Source organism: Cyanistes caeruleus, chromosome 8, assembly GCF_971803275.1.
Source record: "Cyanistes caeruleus chromosome 8, bCyaCae1.hap1.1, whole genome shotgun sequence".
Classification (NCBI taxonomy): Eukaryota; Metazoa; Chordata; class Aves; order Passeriformes; family Paridae; genus Cyanistes; species Cyanistes caeruleus.
Window position 1 is genome coordinate 25323837 of NC_141708.1, and position 23589 is coordinate 25347425.

The 23589-nt window shown below is 39.2% G+C and overlaps 1 protein-coding gene across 2 annotated transcripts in view; it reads right to left on the bottom strand.

Moving 5' to 3' along the window:
* The window catches only part of LOC111931008 (rap1 GTPase-GDP dissociation stimulator 1-like), a 31081-nt gene extending 10109 nt beyond the window's left edge, over positions 1-20972 (bottom strand). The window contains exons 1-7 of one of the 2 annotated variants that reach the window (XM_023929306.2): positions 20813-20972; positions 8658-8768; positions 7688-7810; positions 7404-7529; positions 5684-5812; positions 4441-4566; positions 3544-3687 (exon numbers count right to left, since the gene is read on the bottom strand). In XM_023929306.2, the coding sequence (XP_023785074.2) occupies positions 3544-3687; positions 4441-4566; positions 5684-5812; positions 7404-7529; positions 7688-7810; positions 8658-8768; positions 20813-20816 (763 nt within the window). In that variant the 5' untranslated portion in view covers positions 20817-20972. Of the gene's footprint in view, positions 1-3543; positions 3688-4440; positions 4567-5683; positions 5813-7403; positions 7570-7687; positions 7811-8657; positions 8769-20812 lie in introns of those variants that run through there. The other variant, XM_086899824.1, reaches the window with a different exon arrangement.
* Positions 20973-23589: the final 2617 nt, after the last annotated feature.

Below are 23589 nucleotides of genomic sequence, written 5' to 3' on the forward strand. Positions count from 1 at the left end.
GGAGTCCTTGCCTTGACTATTTTCATGGCTTGCTGAGATCAAGGCTATAGCTTTTGCACTGTTTTGCAACCTTCAGGTTGTTAGAGAGGTGAGCATCAGCTACCTGTAAACTGATGCTGAGAGAGACTCCAATGGAGCTTAGCTTGAGAGAGCTTTCAAGGGACAGTCACTGTCAAATTCAAAACCAGAGGTTCTCCCAGTCCCTTTTTCTCCCCATCTCAGTGCTGCTGTATTTTCCACTACACATGTAGTAGAATACCAGTGGAATTTTTGATTTCTCACCAGGATAGCTTTAACACTCCTTTAATTTTGCTATTCTACTGATTTAAGACACTTGTGAAACCAGGGATATTACCTAGCAATGGCAAATCTGATTACTTGTTCTGTACTGCTGTTATTCTTTGTTTTCTATGAAATAAATTGTCATTAACTACTCCTTGAAAGAGTTGGAACAAGGTTTTTCTTGCCTCTTGAGAAACCCACTTTCTGAAATGAGAAGCCTATTTGCGTTGCACTCACACGAAGCTCGGAAAATATGAGTTGACCTGGAGAGATCTGGTTTATTAAATCCCAGTGAAAGAGCAGACTTATACATTCCAAAAAATACCACTTTTCCCAGCAGTGCTCTGCAGGGTTTTGACAGTGCATGTCTGGATCTCTCCTGTCTTTGAGAACTCGCTCTGTACAGGTGGCAGCTTTGTTTTCAGAAGCTGCTTAGCTCACCTTGTTAGGAAATGAGAAAGTTCTGCTAAAGAGCAAAAGGAAACTTTCTATGCTACAGATGGCATCCTTTCTGAAGGAAGTGTTTTGAAGGTGCCATTTGCAAAATAATTTTCTGTATTTTGCTTTATGCAGTTCATTATATCTCAAGAGAAGTGTATGCCTGACACACATGAACATCTCCTTATTCCTGTTTTCTTACATTGTGAAAGCTGTTTGTTAAAACTGGCAAAACAGCGTGCACACTAAATAGAAATACATATTCACCTGGAATAAAGAGTTATCCATGGAACTATACAAACCTCATACATGGTCTGGCCAAAAGTAGCTTTAGTACTTATGGTTCTAACTGAATTTACAGATTGAGGTGTACATACTTCTAATTTTTGTATGTATAGCATGTAAAAATGGCCTTAGTAATTTTAACACCTCTGCTGGTCTTGGTGTTATTTCCACCTCAAAGCTATAGACACTCCTGTTGTCTTTTGAGTGAGTGCCTATTATTCTTTTCATCTCCTAACATTTCATTTAGTAGCCTGGATTTCCCCTGTATTCTTACATAAGTTAGATAAGAATTTGTCAAATGCTTGTAAAATGTAATTGGATATTTTCATGAGAGAACTGTCAGTCTGTGAAATAGTTGGAATTTGACTCACACAAAAATCTTTTGATACTATTTTATGCATACATTCTCTAAAGCTAATGGTTCTGCTTGTCATTCTTCAAGTGTTCTCTTGCCTAGTCCTAATCTTTGGAGATCAGAGTATATGAGGAAAATTGTCCAGTCCCCTTTAGGAACAGGTTCCATAAAAATAGGTCACCTCTTTTGGTCTGATAAAATTCTACAGGGAAAATATTTTGATCTTCATATGGACTAACCTTAATTGAACTTAATTTCTCTCCTCCCCCCACCTCTCAAACTGAAGAATGTCAGAGCACTTTTTTTTTCCTCATGTAGTAAAGTGCAAATAGGCAGAGCCCATTAGTGGTTGCCTTGCTTTGATTGTCACAGAGCTCCAAATTGCTTTTCTCTCCTATGGAGTTTTTGCTTGGATAGCAGCAGAACATTCAATTTAATGGCTCATAGTTAAAGTCTGATAGGAACAGCCACTTTTCATAGCTGCAAAAGCTGTCTGTCATCTTTTCAGTGCCTACAAGTCATTTGATGCTGAGAACAGGTTTCCATAGGATTTTTTTTCTCTCAGATTAAAAGCTGTGCATACATCAGTGGCACATAGTGCAGCATGAGAGGGATTATTCACTTCTTCCACATGAAACATCTAACGCTGTTGTGGGGGGAGAAGAGGGAGTGACAAAGCAAGCCATTCAGCTGAGTAAATTGAAATAGCCAGTTAAAGGCACCAGGGGCACTTGTGTGGCCTTTGTAGAGCCATAAGGCACAATGGCTGATTCAGAACAAGGTATGAGGCAAGGAAGAAAGGGACTCTAGAAAGGTTGTCAGGTGGAGGTGAAGAGATGTGTGGATGACAGCCTGCTTTAAAAAAATCCCAAAAACCAACATTCAGACAGATGTGAGGGAAATTTCTAGTAATTAAGCGCCTATTAAAACAGGAAGTTGAGCAATTTTGTTAATTGAGTTTGAAGCCAGTACAGTAGCCATCAGTGAGAAGAGACAGGAATGTGCTGGGGATCTTCTGCTGATTGATAGAGCACAGCATGCTTTCCAGGAGTCTGCTCATAAGAATCTCTTTCTCTCTGCAGAGTATAAAGGCTCATTGCTTTCTATAATAGGAATTGAAAGATAGAATGGCTCATCTTTTTCTCCCCCCCTCCATATCTGAGCAACCCTCACTTCCTGGAAGCAATTTAAAACCTAAATCTGTGGAGTTACTTTGTTTGCTTGTTTGTTTTTTGTTTAGGGGTATTTCTGTGTGTGTTTTTGTGGGTTTTGGGCGATTTCTTTTCTTTTTTTTTAGTGTGTGTTTTGCTGTTGGTTTCTTTTTTTCGTTTGTTTTCTTTTATTTTTTTATTTCTAAAAGATATATTTGCCATTAAGTATTTCTAGAGTCTCCCCTCTAATAAGGTGTAGTTCAGGAAAAAGAAAAGTGCAAAAGGTTGCATACCTGGATCACTCCTTTCTTCAGGATTATGCCCCTCAAATTATTTTGTTATCACTAGCATCTGTAACTTAAAAGCACACAAGTCTCTAGTCTGCAGACAAGTTTCAGAACCAGGGAACAGTGAAATCTGATAGTGTTGGTTTTCTCTGCACTCACAAACATCTTTGAAGGGTAGAGAATAACCAAGCTTACCATTTCTTCTGTAAAATTAGCAATAAGCCTTGCCCCTGTCTCGGTACCTGCAAGTGCCTGGATGTGGTGTAAGTATCTGTTCTAAGAGACGATGCCACAGGCTGTAGCAAAAACCTTCTGCATGTATTTATTTGTGTTGTGAGAAACAGAGAATATCTCATATCTGGTTATAACTAGCCCCAAACAGAACTGTTCTGTTAGTCAGTGATGACTTCGTTGTTAAGGGTAATAATTAAAGACCTTTGTGTTGATTGCTTTGGGGTTGAGAGTGGTGAGATGCAGTGTAAATGGCCAGTTGTTGACAGTTTATTTTTTAATCTGTAATACCCAAAATACAGCATAGCAGTAATATAATCCAGGCTGCTGTTAGGCACAAGCACTGGGCTATAGGCTATAGAAATGAAAAAGAATTCCTTCAATGATGATAAAAGAGATTGTGGATGGGTCCCTGATAAGTAAAAGAAACCAACAGAGATGGCAACTCCTCTGCTAAAGAGACTTCTGGATGTTGATTCTTTATGTACCTGGCCTGTAATATTTCCTTTTTTACCTCCAAGAAGCAGAGAGACAATGAGATCCGATGCAGCCTTCACAATGCATGTATCTTCAGCTTGTGAACTGCCTTGGAGCCTCAGCAGGATCTCAGACAGCACCTCTGGCACACCTGCATCCACCAACTGCACCTTCAGAGCATCTGTAGAGATGACAGGAAAAGCACATTAAAAGTGTCTTGGCTCTTTGTGGAAGCATTTCAAACTAAAAAGCTAAATCCTTGAACTTTAGCCAGTTGTTTTTCAGGTGCAGTCACTGTTCTGGTTTTGTTTGTAACAGCTATCTGGAGCTAGGATGGCACCAAGGCAGAATGAGCAAAGCTTTCTGCATTGCTCTTTGACATTTCTTGTGTTGCCAGTCATGAGCTTTCACGTCTTTAAAATCTGTGTCAGATATCTAGATATTTTTAGTGGGGCAGTGTTTGTTGCACTGCTGCTAAGAGCACAGAATATTCTGTGCATCTTCACAGATTCACAGAATATTCTGAGCTGGAAGGGATCCTCAATCTGCAGTGAGCCCAGCTCTTAAGTAAATGGCCCAAATTGGGATTTAACTGATTTTTCTGATTTTTTTTTTTTTTTACCCAGTTTTTCTGATTTTTAAAATTAAAAAAAGGATCTGTGTTTCTGCTTTCCTCCTACCCACTGTGGGGAGAATAAGTTTGAATCTGCTGTCTTTTGGATCTACTGAAATGCAGTGGAATGGTGCTCTCTCCCTCCTTTCTTTGTTGTCTCACCTGTCCAGGTGTTATTTGGGCCAGGATCTCATGTGTTCTTGGGGCTTATTTCTCCTGAAAGGGTTGCTGGTTCTGTTAGCAGGGTCCCGTGGCAAACTTGGAACCCAGAGCTTAAACCACTACAATACCCAGTCCCACCCAGACCAAAGGGAGCCTTACCATTTTCTGCAAGTGCCTGCAGGACCTCAAAGACCATTTCTAACCTCTCATGGCTCTCTGCTCTCCTCAGTTGTTCCACCAGCTGTTCAGCAACTTTTGTCATGCTTAGAGCTTCCTTGGCTGAATCTGTGTGTGTGATAAAGTCAGGATTTTGAATTTTTTTTTTTTATTTTATTAAATGTTTAAAGATACCTCTCTATGATCTGAAGTAATTAAACACTGTTTTTGAAGGCTTTCTGTTCTTGTAGAATCTTCTGTTTCTTTGGACAGCACTGAGACAGCAGAACTCTATCCCTTCTCCCCCCAAGTTGTGTTTTTCTGTAATTTCTGTAGATCTCATAGGTGTCAAATTAATCCTGGTTTCATTTCACTGACTTGTACAAGTCCGTCTGTAGTATGATTATTTAATGTAACAATTGGTACATGTCATTTTGCTGTAGTAGTATATTTTTGGCCTTGCTTAGGTGCTTCTAGTCTTGCTGGGATCTTAAACATCTGCAAGATGTATGTTGGCAAAGCTTGACAGTGTTTCACAGAATACATTTCAGTTGAGTACGGTATAAAACAACAATATAATAATACAATATAATAATATAATAGATATAATAAGGAGAATAATGTGACAGTGTGATATCATGTCCCCTGTCCTGCATCTCGCCCTAAATGCTTGAAGCAGTAGATCAAATTTTAGCCAAACCATATATAGAGAGTGGTAATAATTTTGTATTTGGTCTTTTTCTTCCATTACTACTCACAACTTGTGTAAAGTAGGTAAAGAACATTTTAAATTAGTGAAGATGCTTTTGCTTTGAAATTTGTGTAAATTGAAATGGAAGCTGTTTCAGTAAGGTATAGAAACTTAATAATTAAGTAAAAATTAAATTTTAATAAACAAGCTTTTAATGTACCAAATCTGAAGTAGATGAAACTGTCTACTTATCATATGAAGCTATGCTTTCTCTTTATTTGGAGTCAAAATCTGACTGTTAAAACTTAATTGTTTTAATGTAGTGTAAGTGACAGCTGGTATTCCATAAAAGAGTAGTTATTTCTCCAGTCCAGACACTGTGGCCAGTTCTTTATTAGATATCAGTAATGTTTTAAAAACAAAGCCCAAACACCACCCCACCCCAAAAACAAAGGACAAAGCAAGGAAAGCCCACAAACCTCTGGGCATGGAAAGGCAGTGACAGTGTGGAGATGATATTTTGCTCTAAGATGCAAAAACTTTAAAAAAACTTACCAAGGTCTGCCAGGTTGTACAAGGCCAATAGAGCAACGTGGACAAGTGGTTCACTCTCTGCATAGTCAGTTAATATCCGGACCAGTGATGGGATTACTCCAACCCTCACCAGCTCTTCCTGAAGGCCACCTGGTGAGCAAAGCAGAGCTGTTAAAGGTGGTTAAATCAGGAACTAATTGAATCAGTGGAAAGGGTCCAGCTGAGATGCTTATAGCAGCAAGATAGTCTGGTTCTTTCTCACACTATTAGAATTTGTAGAGCTTTTAGTGTGGTGGTTTCAGGCTAATGTGTGTGTGGAGGAAATGCGAGTTTGGAGCAGATTTTTCCTAAATCTGGTTCAGCTTTGACTTAAGGTATTAAGCCACGGCGTCCAACCACATGTGCTTGCTGAGGAAACTGATAACTGTTTTCTTGTTTTTTGTGGTTTGTTTTGTAATGAATGAAAGCTTAATAGCTGAAATGATTTAGAGGATGCCAAGAACTGTAAGATACAAAGTTGTACCATGATGGTTGCTTGAGAGTACAATGGCACTTGCTCTTGCAGCAGTGTCTTGCTGGGAGCTGGACTGCTGCTCGGGTGACAGGGTGCATGGCAGACACCAGGAAGGGTCTGGTGCTATTGTAGAACAGGCAATTGGAATTCAGTCAGGGAATTGGAGAAGTTAATTTTTCTTTTTGATGCATTTATGGCTGTGTTAGTAATAGGATTTATTAAAGCATGCCACCATCATCTTGGCAAAGCTGTGCTGGGGCTGTGCTCTGCCAGGAGGGAAGCAGATGTGCAGGAGGGCCATATGCTGCAGAAATGTTGTGTACAGGAGCTGCATGAGCTGGGAATGTAATTGTAGGGAAAAGCTTTTTTAAACTGCTGTGTCATTCCCTGGCGAATACAGGCAACTCACAGGGAGCTTGGTGGAATCTATACCAGGTACCTATAATGCCTGGATTTCATAAGAACACTGAAGGAGGCAAAACCACAACTTTGTAAGTAAAGTTGTGCAGATCCACACTAGAAGGATTACAGAAGGTAGATTGGAGGCAGAGGGTAATGGATACAAGATACTGGGTGAAAATTTCCATATTACTTTCAGTATACAGTAAATATTTTGGTCGGTCTGGGAGTTAAAGATAAAAAAAAAAAATCTTTAACTCTTCTGGGCAAGTAAATGAAAATTGTTTTAACTTTTGAGACCAGCAAGCAAGTTGGTGACCAGGCAATTTGGAGCACAAAAATCTCCTGCATGCAAGCAGTGGTCCTCAGAGGAAGACCATTCCTTGCATAGATAAATGTCTCATGTTTTTCTGTTTTTTTTTTTTTAATTTCTATTTTTTTCTAACTCACTTTTTAAACAAGTGCCTTGCTTTATAGATGTCCTTATTATTATGGAAGAAGTCCAAGCCATTCAGGATTTGGACCCAAGGCAAGTCTGCAAAATTGGTTAAGATATGTGTGAGGCTCTGCTCTTGTAATTTGAAAGCAGTTGTGACAGAGGTGTGCCACCTTGAAGTCAAAAATGTAGGGGAGAAACCCAGAGTTCAGGCAGTGTTTGGGGTGCATTCAGCCAGGTGACTGAGCTTTGTGAATTGTACACCTAACTGGAGGCTGAAGTGCACGATGTGCTCAGGTCTCATAAAGTTATTTTGAGTTACAGGTTACAATGCCTTTTAAAAGAGTGCCTTAGAGGCAGGGACAAGCAGATTCTCTTCAGTGGATACCTACGATTGTCGTAGCAGATACGGCCAATGGCCCTCCCAGCGTGAAGCAGCATTTCTTGGTCTGTGCTCTCCAGCAAAGGTATCAGTGTTGGAACCAAATCTGCTTCAATACATGGTGTCTTCATTTCCTCTGCGTAGATAAAAGAGAGGGAATTCCAGGCTTTTGCCATTTAGGAATAAAACAACTGCAATAGCAGTAGCTGGTAGCCATGAAACAAAATCCAAGAGTGAAAACATGAAGCTAATGTGCTGTAAAATGCCTTGTAGTAATATTGGAGCACAACTTACCATTTTTGGCTATCTCTGAAAGCACGTGGGCTGCTCTCACTGCACATGGTGGATTGCCCTTCAGGATTTTTGCCAAAGTTGGGAAGATCCCACTCCCTCTGAGTAGGTGGAAGGATCTCTGCTCTGCAATGATAAGGGCGTTAGCAGTACCTGCCGTAGGTTTGCAGCTGCTTTATTCACGTGCTCCTTTGTTTCCCAGGGTTCTGAGTGGGTATCTGTGGGATCCAAGCTTCTCTGGTTTAACAGGGTTCTTAAAGGCTGTCTGAGTCTGAATATATGGGCACAGTCATCTGCTTGAATTGCAGCATGTGTGGTTCCAGCTGATTACTCTGCTTTATGCTGAACTGAAGCAGGGGTGGCAAAGCAAAGAGGAAAACAGTTTCATCTTCTCTGACTATAAAAGGATGCCTGCATAAGGCAGGGGAAGTCAGGGATTAAGATGCTATTCCTGAGGTATGGCCTAGCAATTAATTCTGTAGGTAGGCACAGCATCTTTTATTAGACTGGCAATTAGAGCAGACAATTCCCTTAGCCTTTTTCCATCAAAAATACGGCCAGCTGTCCTGAAGGCAGTAAATCACCATCTGCCAGGAGACTCAAATAAATGCAGGTTTATGTCATTTTAGGAGAATGTGTGAAGGCTTTAGGGACTTTTGAATAAGTAGATTAGAAACTACTTTTAAAATGTCTGACCTGATGGGGTCACCCTAAATTAATCCTAGGAGTTTGTAGTAAATAGAATATTAAACCTGGAATTTCTCTGGAGCTTTTGGTATTTTAGTAACTTTATCTGGTCACAGGTAATTTTGTGAGTTTCATACAGAGAGAAAAGAAAGCAACACAGCCTGAAAACAACTGTAATTCCAGCAGCAATCACTTTTTGAAATACAGATTATCAGTAAGCAAAATCTGCCATGAATTCTTTTGAATTGTGCAAATGGTTAATTGGTAATCCAGAGTGATACTTAACTATCTTCAGTGATAGCCAGGAGAATCCCATTCAAACTCTCAAGGATCTGATCTTCAGCTTCTGTATCATCTCCACAAAGCCCAAGGTATTCCAGGTGCTTGCTCAGGGTTTCTAAACAGAATGGGATAGAAAACTTTGGTGAGCCAGCATGGAAAATGTTGAGTTCCTTGTGGTAGCTCTTTTCAGTGCTGATATCTTATTATAAAATAATTTCCTGAAGGGTCATGATCTAAATATGCTCATTTATTCCAAGAACATGAGGTCAAAGGCTTGGTCACTTCTCAGCACATAGCTCTTGTGCAGGCATAAACATGCAGGGATGAATTCTATCTGGAAACAGAAATTAACATATAATAATTGTGCCAGAGTTTGAGGTGGGGAGGAGAGAGGAATAATTACAGGGCCCAAATCAAGCCTGTCATTTCTAAATACCTGTTTGTGATAAAGACAGTACTTGCAGCTTAACAACTGAGTATCTACCGTGGCAGTGGCCAGGAGCAGGCCCTGAAAGAAGAGATGAGGTAAAACACTTCTTCCTTTGTTTCTGGCAACTTTGGCCTTTAGAAACATACCTAGTATTTACATCAATATATATCTAATACATGTTGATCAACTTTTATTTGGAATTTTTTTACCCATATAAGTTAATTTAGAATTTTTATCTCCGCATCACACAGTAACATTTAGTTCCACAGTTTCACTGTTGTAAGAGGAAAATGCTTCCCATTATTTTAAAATAATTACCAAAAAGGTAAAATTTGATGGCCTTTGAGTTGCTGTAGTATGAGAAAGGAATTATCCATCACTATTTCCTCTTCCATGTCTGTCATGATCAGGTGAATTTTCATTATAGTCCTCCTTTGTTATTCCTCTGCCAGTTTGCTTAGTATTACAGAAATGGTGATAACTTGCCTGAATATTTTTCTGGCTCACTTTCATTCTTTGTGAAGATCTAGAATTTGAAAGTCTTCTCAAGACTCAGGTGGACAGGGATTCAGACAGAGATTGTCATGTTTTGTTTTCTACTCTGGTAATTCTTTGTCTATTTGAGAATGGCTTTTGTGCAGTTAATCAAAATGATCTCTTCCAGGCTGCAGGAGTTAAATCAAACCCCACCATCATTTATATTTTGGCCATCTTTTCCCCATGTAGGTTGTTTAGCATTTGCAGACAAGTGAGCTTGATGTGCCTCTTTATCCCAAGTCACACAGGATGATACAATTTTCCTGCAGTTCTCTAAAGTCAATTTTGAATACTCCAAATAATAAAAAAACTCCTTACCATTCTGCTATTTCTAGGTCATTTATGAATATATTGAATTACACAGGTTCCAGCAAAGGTAACCTCTAATAATTTTGTGTTTCTATTGTAAAAGCAGCCTTTATTCAGCTCGTCAGGATTCATCAGATAATCATCTCTCATATCCCAAGACAACTTAGACAAAGGTTATTGAAAGGTTTGTAGAAATTGAAATGCATTAACAGTATCTCCTTTATTTACCTTCTTACCAGCTCCTTAAAAATGTGTTTAGAGACAGGCTGAGCATTACTTACCTCCACAGAAGTCAAAGAGACTATCCTTTTTCATCATGTCTGTGTTTAGTATCTCTGTGCTTTACTATAATCCTACAATTTACCTGTGCAGACTTCTGCACTTTAATTTCCCACATTCCTTGCAGCTATTTCTGTAAACTCATCCCACTCTTACTGCCTCCAACTTTATTAATGCTGTTGTTGATCTCAGTGATATTCTGTGTCTCACAGTTAATGATTTGATGAATCATCTTTTATAAAGATCTTATAAACTCTGTGGTATAGCATCCAATTCTGACAGGTGGTTACCACTTATTTTATTGATTTGTTCAAAATCTTCTGTCCTTTCAATATGAGGATCCCTCCATCTACTTTCCAAAAACAAAAAGACCTAAAGTGGCTGAAGTTAATGTAAGAAATATTGCTGGAAAACTGATGTCTGAAGTAGTTAATATTTAGTAGGATATAATGCAGGATGTTTCCAAAACTGTAGTAAAATAGCGTTTCTGCTTTCCAAACGGTTTCACTGAAAATGCTGACTTATGGGTCATGCCTCAGAAATTATTTGATGAGCATTAATAATTGATCACTTATCTTTGTTTGGTGGACTAACTGTATTCTCTGTCCCCAATGTATCCATTAATTAATATGAGACTTTTTAAAAATGAAAATGCATTAATTTAGTGCATACACGAATTTACCTCTGAGGAACAGAAGTGTCCTGAGCAGTTTTGGAAAGAGGGTGAGTAAAGGGAGTTGAAGTTGAACATAATTAAAAGCTGCCTATTGAGAAGAAAAATGATTTGGCTTAAAAAAATTAAAAGCAGTTATTTAAAAATAGTTTTGCTTTTGTGCTTTTAAGAAACTAGTATCTCTAGAAAAATGGCTGGGTTCATCAGGTCCAGTTCTCCTGCCAAAATCTGCTGAATAAATAATTTTGTGTAAATGAAGTACAGTAGAATGCAGCTTCTTTTATACAAAAAGCAGAAAATAAACAAACTAGCTGAGCACCTGACAGTTGAATCAGGTTTGATCTTAAACAAAGTCCTAGTGGGAGTGGACAGAAGGCTACAACTGCTGATTGAGCAACCTGAAATAAAGTAGGAGCCTGTGAGATTGAATTATCTACTGAACTCTGCTTTCATCTTATCAAGATCCAAAATGTGTTGGCATTTGACTTCTAGTACTGTGTGTTCTCTAACTAGAGCAACAGTGATGTTTGCAAATATATTTCTAATATGTTTCTAATTAGGTTCTATAAAGCTATGGAAAGAAAACTGGATTTCTTAAAATGGAGGAGGTTGTTTTACAAATGACAGGGGACATGTACTGGTGACTGGTTGGGTCAGTACCGTGATAACTAGAAATCCAGATGCTTTGTCATTTCTCCAGGGAATAGATCAGTAGAATAACACCATATGCATGATGACAAAGTCCTTGTAAAACACCCTTCTGGTTGTAGTATTTTGAAATGAGAAGTATGAGCAGTAGCTGACTGAAGAGTTACTCAATAAAAGCCTCACAGAAAGCAGCATTTAGCTAAAACAGAAAAGGGTTCAGCATTTTAACACTAAGGGACTCAGAATTTTATCCTGCTTGTTATTCATAAAATCTTGATTAACTTAACCAGCTTGGGACTGATTCCTCAGTACTCCTTGTGTTTAAGTCCATGCTTCTGCAGGGACAGTGAAGCTGACACTTAATACAGTTATTTATGGCAGTGAAAAAGCAGTACAGCTTATGCAGATTGTGACTAAAGCAGACCAGAAAAGTGTGTTTATTTCTCTTTTGTGGAAAATTCTGGGGTGTTGACATTTGTTTCATCCCGTGCTGGACTAGACTGTTGACACGGTGGAACTGGAGGCAAAGCAGAAGGATTTGTTCAGGCTTTTTGCAGAAGTGGTTCTTTGCCAGCCAGGGGCTGGAAGGGTGCCAGCCAGGCCAGCCAGCTGGTCAGCCAGCAGGGAGTGCCTGCCTGCCTGGCCTCTGAGCAGCCTTTTAGCAGAATAAACATCTTCCAAAGGAATACTGCTCCTTCTCTTGAATCAGCGTTTTTTTGCTAGACCATTGCTCTCCAGCTTTAGTAATTCACCGTAGAAGAGAGGGAAATGGGCACTCATTGCCTGCAGGGCCTGAGTTTAGAAATCTCTTGAGGCTGAGGTACAAAAGGCTTTTTTCCTGAGCTGAAGGCATAGATTATTAATTCACACGTAGATCTGTACATGATACTGAGTAAGGCTTAGGAACTGGACTTTTGCCGTGGGAGTTGGTTTTTGATCATCCTGATGAGAGCAGAAACAACAGTGCAGAAAATGTGCTGTAGCACAGCAATTTCAGCTGGCTTCTGCTGTGGGGAAAGAGCCACGAGGAGTGAGCTCTTTGGAACCCTTGAATCACTGCTGTGTCAATTCTCAGTGCTACTTTTGACCTATAAAGTCCTCAGGGAGTGAGAGAATCCCACACATCTCCCTCTTTCAGCAACTGATTTTGCCCCCTTCTAAAACAGCAATGACTTCTGATCTTTTTCCTTTTTATAGCTGCTCACATGCGTGGAAACTATTTTCTCTTTTTTTTCTAGAGGAACTGTGGACTCTGTCCTTCAATATGAATGCTACTCTTGATATTGCTTATTGTTGTTTGGGTCCTGAGCAGCGTGAGGTCTGTATGAGCCAAGTTGAGGGCTTGAAACAACTTAATCCAGTCAAATGCCTTGTATTTTGCTGCCTCTTCCTCCAGTAATTTCACATACTGAACTTGTTCTTCTGTCACTTTTCTTTAATATACTTTAGAAGGGTCTTCCATGGATAATTATCACCATCATGATTATTCAAAGCAGAAAAACAAGGTAATGTGTTTTTCCAGAGTATAAAGGTGTGGTAGCTGCTCATAATGGAGGTCTATTTAGCTCTGTCTAATGACTCTGGTAATAGACAATTAAAGAACAGTAAAAGAAGACACTATACAGACTTCCCCAGGTATGCTTTCTTAACTTCTAGTAATCAACTCCACAGGGATTTTCTTTGGTGGAAGTTTCATCTTGTTTAATTGCACTTAAATGCATTGAAGAATTTATTTGAATTTGTTTGTAATTTAGCTCGTAGAACATGGAGATAAGTGCCACAAAATAAGTTTGGACTGAGAAAAAATAACTCAATCTTGTTTTTTCTTGTTGAAATTGTCATCTGGCCTTCTCTTGACTGTAGTATTCTATAAATGTATTGTATCAGCAGGACAGGAAACACAAGTCTCTATTTTGACATATCCTGTGTAACAGCTGAGGGATGAGGGTTAGGGTTGAAAAACTCCTAGTGTTCTGCAGGTCAGGAGTAGCTGAAAAGCATCAGATGCAGCCTGAAGAAACTAAAATTCCAACTCATAATACTGCAAAATAGCTGTTGTGTCTGTCTAGCAATGTAACTAAGAACAAAGCAAAAAGAAAAGGTGACCTGCATTCATGTTAGTGTGGCAGCCTGCAAAATCATGGACCTGTAAGCCTTCATTCTCTCACAGCATTTTTTAATGCTCTTCCCTAAAACAGATAAAACAATTCCTGGTTTGTTGGGGCATGTCCTAAATAAACCTATGGTAATGAGTGTACCTGTATGCTGAGTAGAAGTATTATTGTATCATAGTCGAAATAAAGCTCCAGGTCTCCTTGTCTGGGAATGTGATATTAAATTTGTTTCATATGAAACATAAAGGCGTAAATTGGAGATGGAGAAGTCCAGGAGGGCTGGCAAATGTGTGTGTGTTAAGAGCAAATAAAGCCTGTAAGGTCAAATACATTCCTGCTGGCTGTGAGCGGTGCAGCTACATGATTATAGCATTTTACTGTAACCGAGGGCAGCAAAAGCTGCTGCTTTTGATTTTGTTACCAGGGAAGGGAGGAGAAAGGTGCAATTCAATTCAAGGAAAGATTTTTTTTTTTTTTTTTTTTTTTTAATTTCTCCAGTGGTGAATTATTGTATTTCATCTCTAGAAAGTCATGCAGCTGTTTTGGGACTGGGCTGACTTATATTCTTTCTGATAGAACTATCTTATCTTGGTGCATGAAGTAAAGTATTGGAGGAACAGATCCTCCATCTCTTCAGACTTTCAAACCCATGGCAAGAAAATTGTCCTATAAATCAGATAAGCTATTATCTATGTCTCCATGGAAAGCCACTTACGGCCATGTTAAAAGATACATTTTGTGTCTTTGTCACTGCACTCAAGGGTGATGAGATGTAGGAGAAAAATCATGAGATTAAAAAGGACCCAGGGAGAGAATTTAAAACTAATATCCTGAGGATGAAAGGGATATAATTCTGAACGAATCCTGACCTGGCTGGTTTTTAACTCTTGCTCCTCTGCATTCTTCAGCGACTCTCTTCAAGGAGGAAAGGAGTAGAAATGTATGAGTATAGATTTTCCTGGAAGGCTGGAGCCCTGCCATTATCTGGGAATTGAAATATCTCCTTCCACTCACTTTTGGAATCTGAAAGGCCCATGTTTTCCCCAATATTCTTGCCTCCTGGTCTAGACTATGTGTAATTTTTCTCAATGTTAATGGCCCAAATACATAAGTGTGCACTAAGAATATGTCTTGCCTAGAACTGGAAACCAGAGGAAAGCCCACTGTGTTGTTCCCAAAATACAGACTTTTCTCATTGTTTTTGCAGCCTTTCTGCACTGCACTGGCCCATCCTGAGCTCCTTAAAAGTATTGGTCCTGTGGGATTGACCTTTGAACGTTTTACTGTTCAAGGAACATGAGAAAGCAACAGGTTTTAAAGGAGATTTTCACTGTTTAGCCTGACCCACAGGTGGAAGGGCTGATGAAGGCAGGAATTTAAGCCTGGCTGGCTAGTACTTATATTAATTTTATCTATTAATCACAAGGATTTAAAAAAGACTTTCCATAATCCATGTCTACAATTCTCTTAAATGTCACGAATCAGGTAGAACAGCCACAAATGGTCTTTGATGTGGTGTCAAGCATGGCTTTTATTTTTTTCTTTTTTTTTTTTAATGAGGTAAAGAAATCAGTGGCAAAGGAGAAGAGAAAACTGAGATGAACAGAAGAAGTTTTCAGAAAACTATTAGAGAAATGCAGGCTCAGAAGAGCCCCTGGTAAAAGGAGATACTGATTGTCTTGTGGTAACCCAAATTGATGTATTGTTATGGTGAGGAAAAAAATAGCAATTGATCGTGAAATGGAGATTGTTTGGGAGGGGAAAAGAAACTCTATATTTTTATAATTTTTGGCTTTGTTCTTGTATAATTGAATCCCACCAAGGAGGAGTACAGGAAAAAGTGTGTGTGAGGAAAGCTGTGGGTAGAAAGCAGATCCTATAGGCTTGTGGTTGATATTATGCCCTGTGGAGTCAACAAGAAAAATAGCTTCAAAACCCTGACTGAAAACAGATAAGAGGAAAAATATGATAGCCTGCAACAGGTCAGTGAGATAAGTCAAAATAAAGCCAGCCAAGTGCAGTCAGAGTGAACATATGTCCTGAAGAGCATGAAGAGCTGCTTAATTGTGTTCTGTTAAAGTTATTCCTTTTTTTGAAGGCTGGAGAATAGGGATAAAATTCACCTTAGTGTAAAGATATTAAAATGTTGTAAACTTGTGTACCTGTGTGTGCCTTTTTACATGTCTGATCATTTAAGTGACTTAGTGCTTAGGGAATAGGTCTGTTGGACACACACCAGCTTCACAGGCTGATGCTGAGCCTGAGCTCCCAGATGCTCCAATTCATGGTGCAAGGTAAGGAAATTCTAGATCCAGAGGCTGGACAGGAATAGCCACAAATGTGCTGCACTCAAAAGCAATGAGTAAATGAGTAAAGCACCATCAGCACAATTTGTGTTTGGGTAGTGTTTTCAGGTAGTTTTTTTGGTTTTTTTTATAAACAAGGGGTCAGGAAACTTGATGGTTTAAATCAGAGTTCCACTTCTTTCAAACAACTTCAGTTGTTTGGTCCCAGGAGGTGTTGATTTCTTCATGTATTGTGAAAGAGGAGTAAATTGTCAGTGCAGCAAAGGTACATGTGAGCAGATAAGCAATCAGACAAATTGTGGCAGCTGGGGATAAATTGGCTTCATTTATGGAAATGAATGAAATTTCTGTCTTGCTCACTGGAGATCTAGTTTTCTGCATTTGTTGAGTGATGTTGGTCTCTAAATATACCTTTGATCACGCAGTTAATATACATCTTAAATTTTGCAGCATAAAGTGAATTAAAGGGACCCTTCCCTATGGTTATCATGTATGTATGGGAAGTAGGCCATAGTCTCAGCCAAACAGCATTCAGCCTAATTTTCCTGGCTCCCTAAATTTAGCTTGAAGAGCTGTCAGTGGAGAAAAAACCAATTAGACTCCATGGCAGAGAAAACACTAATTTCCTTTGGCTGACAGCTCCTACAAGGGGCTTTTTAGCCAAGCAAAAGAACAGCTGTGAAAAAAAGGAACCTTTTTGCTGATATGAAAGCATCAGCCCAGTCCTCAGCTCTCCCTGCTAAACACAATCTGTTGGGAGTGTGGGTGGATGTTGGGCATGGCTGGCAGAGCAAGGGGCCCCACCAGGGTGCCCAGTGGCAGGAGAGCTACGTGGAGAGATGACAAATAACAGAGCAAATGCAATTATTGACTCCACCTAAACAGGCACAGCACAAAGCTCCCACTGTCCAGATTAAAGTTCCTGGGCTTCTAGCATTTAATTAATGATTGCTTTCATGCAAATAAATTCACAGGCCTGAGCATTTGTCTGTTCTACCTGTGTGTGACAAATGTTGTTTGAAGAGCTATAGTGCAAAGGTATATTGCCAGCTTTGAAAGGGCATTCATTTATTTTGCTTCTCTGGTACAATGCCCAAAAAGTATATTTTGTCTGCAACTTGTCCTCCACCTGCACCTGTCTTGTTCTTGCTAACTGCTTGTATGACTCCACTCAAGATCTGGAAAAAAAACATTGAGAGAGGAGGATTTTGTTCCTGCACTGTTGAAGATAAGGGTATTGCATGACCTATGGGGTGAGGTACCTTATTAATCTCAGTGATCTCCAGAATGAAGTGGACAGTAATGAGAATTTGCCTAAATTCTGTTAAATGTAAATATTTTTTGTGGCACAGTCTGAAATTTTGTAGTGCTGAGCATTATGACTCTGACCCTGACATGTGTGTTTGACCCACTTTATAGTGAGAGAGATGAGAAGAAGATCCTTGGAAGACAGTATTGAAGTTGGCTGCATAATGGACATGCCAGGAATATTTTTTTCTTGCTTAGTGGGTGTGTTTGGCTATTTTTATGTGGCATAAGAGACTTTGTACTGTAATAAAAGATCATTCTGAATTCTGACACACATTTTAAAAGCTCTGTCCTTATAAGCTCTGTTGGTGCTTAATGCAAGTAACATTCTGCTGTAAGGTGTAACCTACAATTTAGCTCTGCTCCAAACCTGAGTTGCCCAGCAGAATCTGCTTATTGGTGCATCACATTATCAATATCTATAAAGTTAAAGCTTGTTCCCAACAGAGCAAGAAGGATCAGATTTTAAACGTATGCAGATGGACACAGGTGTCTTAACAATTTTGAAAATATGTAATTTTTGCTGGGTAATTTCTTGTTTGCTTTAACTTAATTCATTATGTTGACCTGGTTACCTGTGCTGTGTGAGTAGGTTTGAGCTCTGCTTTACAAGTGGGTTGGTGTTGCCTGGGAACTGAAGTTTGCAGTAAGATTTTCCTGGACAAATTTGTGTTTTCATGATGCTGTGCAAGCTTTTTGGACATTACCCAGAACTACCAGGTTCAAAAATCTTGGCAGGTTTCTCTCATTTTTATTTGTCCAGAAGAAATGATTGCAAGAATTAGAAATTATTGAAATAATGTTATTAATATAAAAATTATCAAAGTTTGTGCAAGAGGCTTTTCTAATGTTTTTAAAAAGAAACATTTAATAAAGGGAGATAGGGACTGTCTGAGCAAGTCATGAGATTCTTCTGCTGAGCTCCTCTTGGCTGAACTACTTTGTGACTAGATTTCTTATTGCTCTACTGTTCTTTGCACAAACAAGACAAAGAATGATAAAATTACTTGGATAAAATAATTTTGGGATGCTAGATATTTCAACATCTGCATTGAACAGCACTGATTCCAAATACTTCTGATATTTCTTATAGTCTTAATATATTCTTAATATATGTAACATGGGCTAATTTCTTTTAAATGGGTATTTGTTTTTTCTTGTCTAGAATTGGTGTTTTTGAAGGAGTTTCTACAGATCTTTCAGTAAAGCTGAGCTGCTTTTATTCCCAGATATTTTTTAGACTGGAAAGGACATAGTTTTACACTCTTAACTACAAAGGACCATAGCAAAGTCCCCATTCCAGTTTATAAACAACAATACACTGTCACTGTCCTTCTCTAGACTGGGCCCTGAATGAAGTACTTTTTCTTTATAGATTTAATTTAAATTGTCTCTCCATTAGAAAATAGCTCCCCCTGAAAATTGGATTTTGATATTAGAATAGTGAAAAGATAATTTAGCTCTTTCCAAGCAGCACTGTATTTTATTCACTTAATTTAGGTTTTTTAATGCATGTGAAAGGATCCCAAAGCACAAAAATGATGGGTTTAGGTGAATGGATATAAGAAGTTACTTGAATTGCAACAGAGCGAGAAGAGGGGGATTGATTTTTACTTTTTGTTATTTTACTCAGATTGTTGGTGACCCTATGATACAAAAAGGTCCTCAGAAATAGAGAAGATGGCAACACATGCAGGATATGAGCCTTCAGACACAATCTCATCCCTCCTCAAGTGCCAGAGCTTTGTTTCACAAAACACCTCAGAAAAGAGGCTGAGAGCCTTTGGTGGGTTGGTTGAAAACTGCTTTTGGGACCCTGTCTCCCCTCCTGCAGCCTCGACAGGTCAGGATGGCTTTACTGCCTCTGCTGCAATCTATTTCTAGCTCTACAGAATAAGAGTGGCTGAATTTTCACTAGGTGCTGGACAGCAATAAGTTTGTTGACTCTGATTTATTTAAGTGCATCTGATACAACGCTTTAAAATCTACAAGGAAAACCAACTTGAATTAAAAGCAGCAGCTGTGGGATTTCCCTATGGTTCTGATGTATTATGGGTTTATAATGCTGTTGAAGCAAATGGCAGGGTGCTGGGGAATGCTGAAAACTGCACACACACAAGGAATTTGTAATATTGTCAAGGCTGGCTTTAGTATTTTTGGTTGTAAGGAAGCTAACAGAGCCTACATCTAAAAATTGCCTGAATTGTTGCATGATTTTACATGAATGGATTTTTTTTTTTGTTGCTGTTGTTTTTAAAGACTGACAAACCTGTAATTAGAAGTGTGTGGGTTTCTGTTTGTCATTTCTTATTATCCTGCCCAGAGTTTTGTACTTGGGCAACAGAAACAGTGCTGTGTGAGAAAAAAACAGGCTGGAAAGAGCAGGAACAAAAGTGGGAATAAAAACTTTGAGCCACTACCAGCAAATATATCAAAAGGATAAGCCTTCTGAGCAGAACATCCAGAAAGTAGGACAGGAACACATAAATGATGTAGGAGTAGAAGAAACAAGCTACCTAGTTCAGCTGTCTCCACCTGCATTGCAATAGGAAGTCAGTCCTACAGAAATGACCTGTACAAATAGAGTAGTTTAGCCAGAAGCAATACCTGTCTGTTACTGGTTTAGTCCACTTACATTTGTGCCCTCTGACTGTTTAAAGTGCTTTTAAATTAAATTTTGACCTGCTTTTTTATCAGTGTCCCAAAACTACTGAGGTGTTAAACTTGAATAATCATTTAATTGACTAGGCAATTACTCTAAATGGCAGCTCAGTTGTCATACTGCTCTTAGAGAGAGATTATTTCACCCTTAAACATATTGAGTATACTCAATACATACTAAGATTAGTTCTGCTGATGTCACAAGGTCCAGCTGTGACGTGAGTTGCCATCATGTGAATGAAGGTGGAAGACTGAACCCTTTGATCCAGTTAACCAATACCTTGGAATGATCTGGAGACTAATGGAAATTAAAGTCTCAAAGGTATATTTTAAATCCAGTATGAAAGGCATTATTTCACGTGGAAAGGTCATAGCTAAGGGCTTGTGCTCCAGCTTTACCTGTGCTGAGGGTTGAGTCATAAAGAAGCACATTCAAAGGCTGGACCACCTAAATGCAGCTGCAGTCCTCCCAGCAGTGCCTGGCAAAGTGCACTATGTGTGCAGAGGCACATGTATGCATATTTGCTTTCATGGGTCTTATACTGTCAATAGAGACTAATGAATTTCAGTTTTCTTTCAAATACTTGAATTTCGTAAGAACTCAGCATTTTCCAGTACTTTAAGTTCCCTTTTCATTGCTGTTCTCATGATTTGCTAATTTTCTTTAAACCAGTCTTAATTTTCGTCTGACAGTGTTAAGTATTGTTTTGAAAAGACACAAGAATTTTAGGTCACCTATAGTATTGCACTTATCATAGAACTATACTTGCATATTTAAATCATCCCAAATTAGTTTTCTATTTCTGTCACGTACATCTGCAATTTCTAGATGAGAGAAAATTAATCACAGACTAGAGATAGTATCTATCTATAGTTAACAAGAGCTTTACTTACCCATAAAAGCTGTAGCTCTCCAGAATGGGGACAATAAAGAACAGCTGATCTGTACTGTGAGCCTGTGTCCTTTACAGCTACCACGCTGTGAATAAGGGGGAATATTTTATAGCTTTCAAGCTGATGAGCAGCCCACAGCATGCTCACTCTTTCCTCCTCCTGCCTTTTTCTGTGACCCTGCTCTTCAAGTGCATCTAATACTCCATAATTACTTAATCCTCCACCACTACTTTTGTTTCCAGTTCTTAGATGTCATTAACAGAAATGGAAACATAGTAATTATCACTCTGGGAGGGATCCTTTCAGATCTTCAAAACAGTTTTTATTTAATGAATTTCCTTCTGCTGTCATTCAGAAGAGTGATTATTGAATCTGATAAGGGACAGAGTTCCAAGAGAGACTAGATTACGATTGGCATCTACTTACAGCCAGATTTAAGAGTGCTCCTAGAAGCTGATTCTACAGTCCAGCCAAATTCTATCCATACCTGGACCTCACCTGGCAGGTGCTAAGCACTTGAGAAATGGTCCAAGCCCTTCACACTCATCTTTCAAGTCTGTGGCTAAAATACAAAAGAGGATTTCTTTTTTTTTTTTTTTTATGTAAAGGAAACTTTAGAGCCTGAAAGTGCCATCTCTGCCTTACTGGTTTTGATCAAGTAGAATGCTTTCTGAAATATACTCAATTATTATTTTGTAATGGTTATTAAAAAAATGCATGGCTTTTAAAAAAAAAGATTATCCAAAAATTGCTGGTTTTGAAGCAATAGTTTGAAAATAATGTACAGATTTGTTGATTTTTTTTTTCTGTTGCCTTCCTAAGCCCACTTTCTGTGAGAGTTGAATCTCTAATAAATAAGAGCCAGTTATAGGACAGCTTACGAAGCATGTGCTGTGCTCTATTCAGGATGCATTACAACCCCCTAGTGTTGCTGCAGCCTGAGCTAGAGGAAATGCTGTCTGCCAGTTAATACTATTTAAAGATTGTTCCAGTAAGCAGATTGAGCTTGCCAGCCTGGTGCTGCTTGGTGGGGGCTGCGTGTTGCAGTCTGTGGTTCTAACAGTGGCTCCAAGTCTGTAGCGTCCTAAAACTTCACTGCGCCACGGAATTATAATCACTGTGGTGATTATAACGCTGGAGGGAGTTTAATTTGCTGACTCTTAAAAAGCAATCTGATAATGAGTTTGGAGCCTGAGGATCCTGTAAAGGAGGTGGAGATGTTTTACTGGCTCTCTTGCTCGATAATTAAAAAGCCGATCCCTTTGGCTGGGCTTATGGAGAGGGAGGATGAGCTGAATTCTTTCTGGCATTATTTGTTTTTCCCAGTTGAAATGACATGTACTGCAAATTGCATATGAACTGGGAAATAAAAGTCCTAAGGTAAAGATTGCTACCTGGAATGGGGGAAATTCTTGTGTGTATTGCATTATGTTTGCATTGTCACATCCAGAAAAATAAAACGTTTTTTACAGATGATGCAGAAATAGAGCACATATGCTTGACTGCTTAAAAGGGACTAAGATCAGTCATGGATTAAGCTGCATGTCACAAAAGGATGAGACCTTGCTGCTGGTTCAGAGATTGACAAGATGAGCTGGTTCTTGTTGGCTTTTGGGTATCAAAGGTACGGCTGTTTATTGAGGTCGGAGTGCAGGCTGAGGCTTAGGCAGGACTGCCACACGCTGTCAGCAGCGCCAGAGATTGGGATATTTCTGAAATGCAAGCAAGGTGGGTAAATGCTAGCATTTTCTTGGCAGATCTGGTAAAGTGTGAAGCCCCAGAAGAGACAAGAACCAGAGAGGATGAGTAGGTGGTGGTACTGCAGCATTAGGCATGCCAGACACATTCATCCTCCACAGGGGCCAGTTCCAGTGTGTTCTCCAACAGGAATTTTTTCAAAGAAGCTGGATCAGGGTCACAGATATGTAGAAAATGGTAATCATGAAAAAAATTAGCAGTTTTCCTTGGTAAAAGACTGAAGACAACAAAGGAAACAAAATGAGGTACATAGTAAATGGGTGAAGACAAGTAAGGAATCACATCAGATAAACACATCTTCGGTGTCATTCATCATCTTGCTGCAGTGAATACTAATGGTGGAACAGAGGTTCATAACACTGCACAAAGCACTGACAAGCAGCCAGGTATGGAAATCCTGTGCCAAATGAACTGTGATTTTATATGCAAACTAATCAGTTTCAAAGATTATGACAAAATAAGATGGTTTGGGAATCCAAATTTACATAACAGCACTGTCAAGCTGAAATGCTCTTTTTATTTGCACATAGTCCCACAAATCTGTTGTAAGAGGCATTGCACAAGGTTCTTGTGACTGTTCCTGTGATTGTGCTGGGTGTGACTGTGTTCTGTTTGTGCTGCTTGTGCTGGGTGCTGTACAAATGCACAGGGAGCAATTTTTGCACTGGGAAAGAAAGTTTACACCAAACTGAAAAATCAAAAGATGTCAGTAACCTGGTAGAGGGGGAGAGGCAGTGAGAGGAGCCAGCAGTGAGGAACAAGCTCAGCTCTGGTGAAGTATTAACTGGCCAGCACTGCTGAGAGAGATGTGCTCAGGTCTCAGGCAGACCCTGTGCCTCTACAGCTTCTGAGGTAAAGCTGGGCCTCCATCTGGAGGGCCTGAGCTGTATTTATGCCTTTTATTCTAGGCACATCCCAGGGCTGATAGACAGGGAGAAGCTATTTTCTCTGCAGATAGCAGTGAAAAAACTTCCTTTCAGCAATAGAAATTATCTAGAATAAATGGATGAGTCTTTCTT